The sequence below is a fragment of the Malaclemys terrapin genome, chromosome 24 (assembly GCF_027887155.1).
Source record: "Malaclemys terrapin pileata isolate rMalTer1 chromosome 24, rMalTer1.hap1, whole genome shotgun sequence".
Classification (NCBI taxonomy): Eukaryota; Metazoa; Chordata; order Testudines; family Emydidae; genus Malaclemys; species Malaclemys terrapin.
Genome location: NC_071528.1, coordinates 8,844,257 through 8,847,184, shown reverse-complemented (window position 1 = coordinate 8,847,184; position 2,928 = coordinate 8,844,257). Strand labels below are relative to the sequence as shown.

The window sequence follows — 2,928 nt, the reverse complement described above, 5'->3', positions numbered from 1 at the left end:
CTTTTATTTCTTGGGGACCTTGTTCCGGCTGCAGCTCATTGGCATATAGTAAACAATTGGCCAGGAGATACATGAAATCCACTCCCTGTAACTTTGCCCTCATTATGTTTTGCGTCACTTGCGTTCTCTTATCCTACCTGCCACTTCAACTCATCTCACCAGTACACTTGTCGTCATCTCAGTAATTTGTTAGGACAGAAGCCAGAGGTGAGTTGCTTTCTTCACTGCTGTCTGGACTGCGATTTGGGTGGCAAATTCTCTAATCATAGGCAGCCTGGTCCACGGGCTAGGGGCACTGGCCGAGGCGGCAGGATCCCTGGGTTCTATTTCCACTTCTGCCAGCCGTCTGGTCTATGACCTTGGACAAGCCGTTTCCCGTTCCCTGCTGCGTCTGTCTTGGCGTGAGCTCTTCAGGGACGGGACTATGGCAGTGCCAAGTAGGTAGCACCAGGAATCCTGGACTCGTTGCTGCTGTATTGTTATGCAAATAAATTTCCAAAAAGGGATGGGTGAAAAGTGGAGTAAAAGGCTGAGGAAGAAACGGAGGTGGGCAGTGGTGAAGGAAACCCTGAGGCCTTTGGAAGAGCCTGTGTAGCCCACTGGCGAGTGTGTGTTATAGCAGACAGCTACGGAGCTTGGGCTTTCAGCTCTGGGATTCCTGGTGTATCAGCCAAAGGGATGGTAGTCACATCCAAATTGGTGGGTGTTCCCACCGTATTTTGAACCGAAACTGCAACCTGGAATTATCTGATGCCTCCCTAAATCCCTTCTGCCAGCTGGAGATGGTTATCTCCATTTTCCCGAGGCTCTGGTTCCATTTACACAACTGTAGCACTTGTGAGGGCGACACCCTAAGCTGACGGGAGAAAGCTTAATAACGCCACCTCCACGAAAGGCAAAAGCTATGTCTAAGTTCTGAGAGATGCAAGTTCTACCGAAGTAACCTGTAGTGTAGATAAGGTCTAAATGGTTGGAAAGGACTAGCAACCCAGTTTGCTCTGGGTAATTCCTAGCCACAAGTGCAGCATCATACCTAATGAGGTTATTTCAGCAGGGGCAGGTTTAAGGGGGTGGGGGGTGGGCCCACCAAAGAACGTGTCTGCCTTTGGGTGTGAGTCTGCAAGTGATTCTGCTTCATGTTGCCTCATTGGGGGCTTCAGATCTGTGAGCACTTTCTAACAAGCTGTGCCAGTTCGTGGCATTGTTCCGTTCCGCTCGTCCCCGCCATGTTTAGTTATCGTTAATCACTAATCCCTCCGTCATTGGTGTCTCCTGCATTCCCAGGCCAGCAATGCCGCTCAGCGAGCAGACGAAAAGCCCAGCCTGCAGGCACCTCCTCCTCTTTATTCTCTCCCAATTCATACTCGCCCTCTGTTTGTTTGCTTACCTCCGGCCCTCCAGGGACCCAGGCCCAGAGCCCCGGGCTGGCAATCCCTCAGCACTCACAGCCCAGCCTGGAAACAACCCCACAGCTCCACAGGCTGGTTTGGAGCTGACCATCCTGCTGTGGACCTGGCCCTTTGGGCACCCTGCTGCTCTGCAAAAATGCTCCGAGCTCTTCGGCATCCGGGACTGTCACATCACGGCCAACCGGAGCTGGTACCACCATGCCAATGCTGTGATTGTGCATCACAGGGATGTGTGCTCCAGCCCAAAGAAACTGCCCCAAGGCCCACGGCCCCCTTCCCAGCGCTGGATCTGGTTCAACCTGGAGTCCCCCAGCCACAGCCCTAACCTGGGCTTTATGGATAACCTCTTCAACCTGACCATGTCATACCGGAGGGACCCTGATATCTTCACCCCCTACGGGTGGCTGGAGGTCCTCAGCCAGCCCCAGAACTTCAGCATCCCAGCCAAGTCCAAGCTGGTGGCCTGGGTGGTGAGTAACTGGAACCCAGCCTCCCGCCGGGTGCAGTATTATGAGGAGCTGAAGAAATACCTCCACGTGGATATATACGGCAGCCATCACATGCCTCTGCCCCGGGACAAGCACTTCTCCACCCTGTCCCAGTACAAGTTCTACCTGGCCTTTGAGAACTCGCTTCATGAGGATTACATCACCGAGAAACTCTGGAGCAATGCCCTGGGCTCAGGGGCCGTGCCCGTTGTCTGCGGCCCCTCCCGAGAAAACTATGAGCGCTTTCTGCCCCCCGATGCCTTTATTCACATCAATGACTTTCCCAATGCTCAAGAACTGGCCCAGTACCTCCAGGAGCTGGACAAGGACCCAGCGCGCTACCAGCGCTACTTCCAGTGGCGAACATGGCTAAAACCGTCCGAGCGAAGTTCCTGGACCATCCACTTCTGCAAAGCCTGCCGGGCCTTGCAAATGACAGAGACCTACCAGACCAGGACCGGTTTGGCCAAGTGGTTCCGCTAGGAGTTACACACTCAGCTTGCTAGGTTTAGTACAGATCATTTCCGGCTGGTTCGGTTGCAATGAGCCAGGATTGCTACTTTGGTTTGTACAGAGATATGCCTGCATTTGTTACAAGCTGGGGAGACTTTGCACCAGGAACTGGCTGTTCCGCGCACCCCCAGCCCTCTGCCCGTCCTCGGCTGACTAGCTTCCGAAATCTGAAATTGTGAAATGCAGAATAAGCCAGAGACGACAGAACAAAAAGCAGCTTCTGGGAGGGAAGGGAGGGCACCAGTTTGGGGGAGCTCTGATTATGGCCAGTCTAGGACAGGGGTTTTCAAACTTTTTTTTCTGGCGACCCAGTTGAAGAAAATTGTTGATGCCCGCGACCCAACGGAGCAGGGGATGAGGGGTTTGGGGCATGGGAGGGGCTCAGGGCTGGGGCAGAGGGTTGGAGTGCGGGGGTGAGGGCTATGGGGTGGGGCTGGGAATGAGGGTTCAGGGTGTGGGAGGGGGCTCTGGACTGGGGCAGGGGTTTGGGGTGCGGGGGTGAGGGCTATGGGGTGGGG

The 2,928-nt window shown here is 54.5% G+C and overlaps 1 protein-coding gene across 1 annotated transcript; it reads left to right on the top strand.

Annotated features, from left to right (window-relative positions):
• Window positions 1–1,291: 1,291 nt before the first annotated feature.
• LOC128828820 (3-galactosyl-N-acetylglucosaminide 4-alpha-L-fucosyltransferase FUT3-like) lies at window positions 1,292–2,380 on the top strand. The gene has a single exon (XM_054013784.1). The coding sequence runs from the start codon at window positions 1,292–1,294 to the stop codon at window positions 2,378–2,380; it is 1,089 nt and encodes a 362-aa protein (XP_053869759.1).
• Window positions 2,381–2,928: the final 548 nt, after the last annotated feature.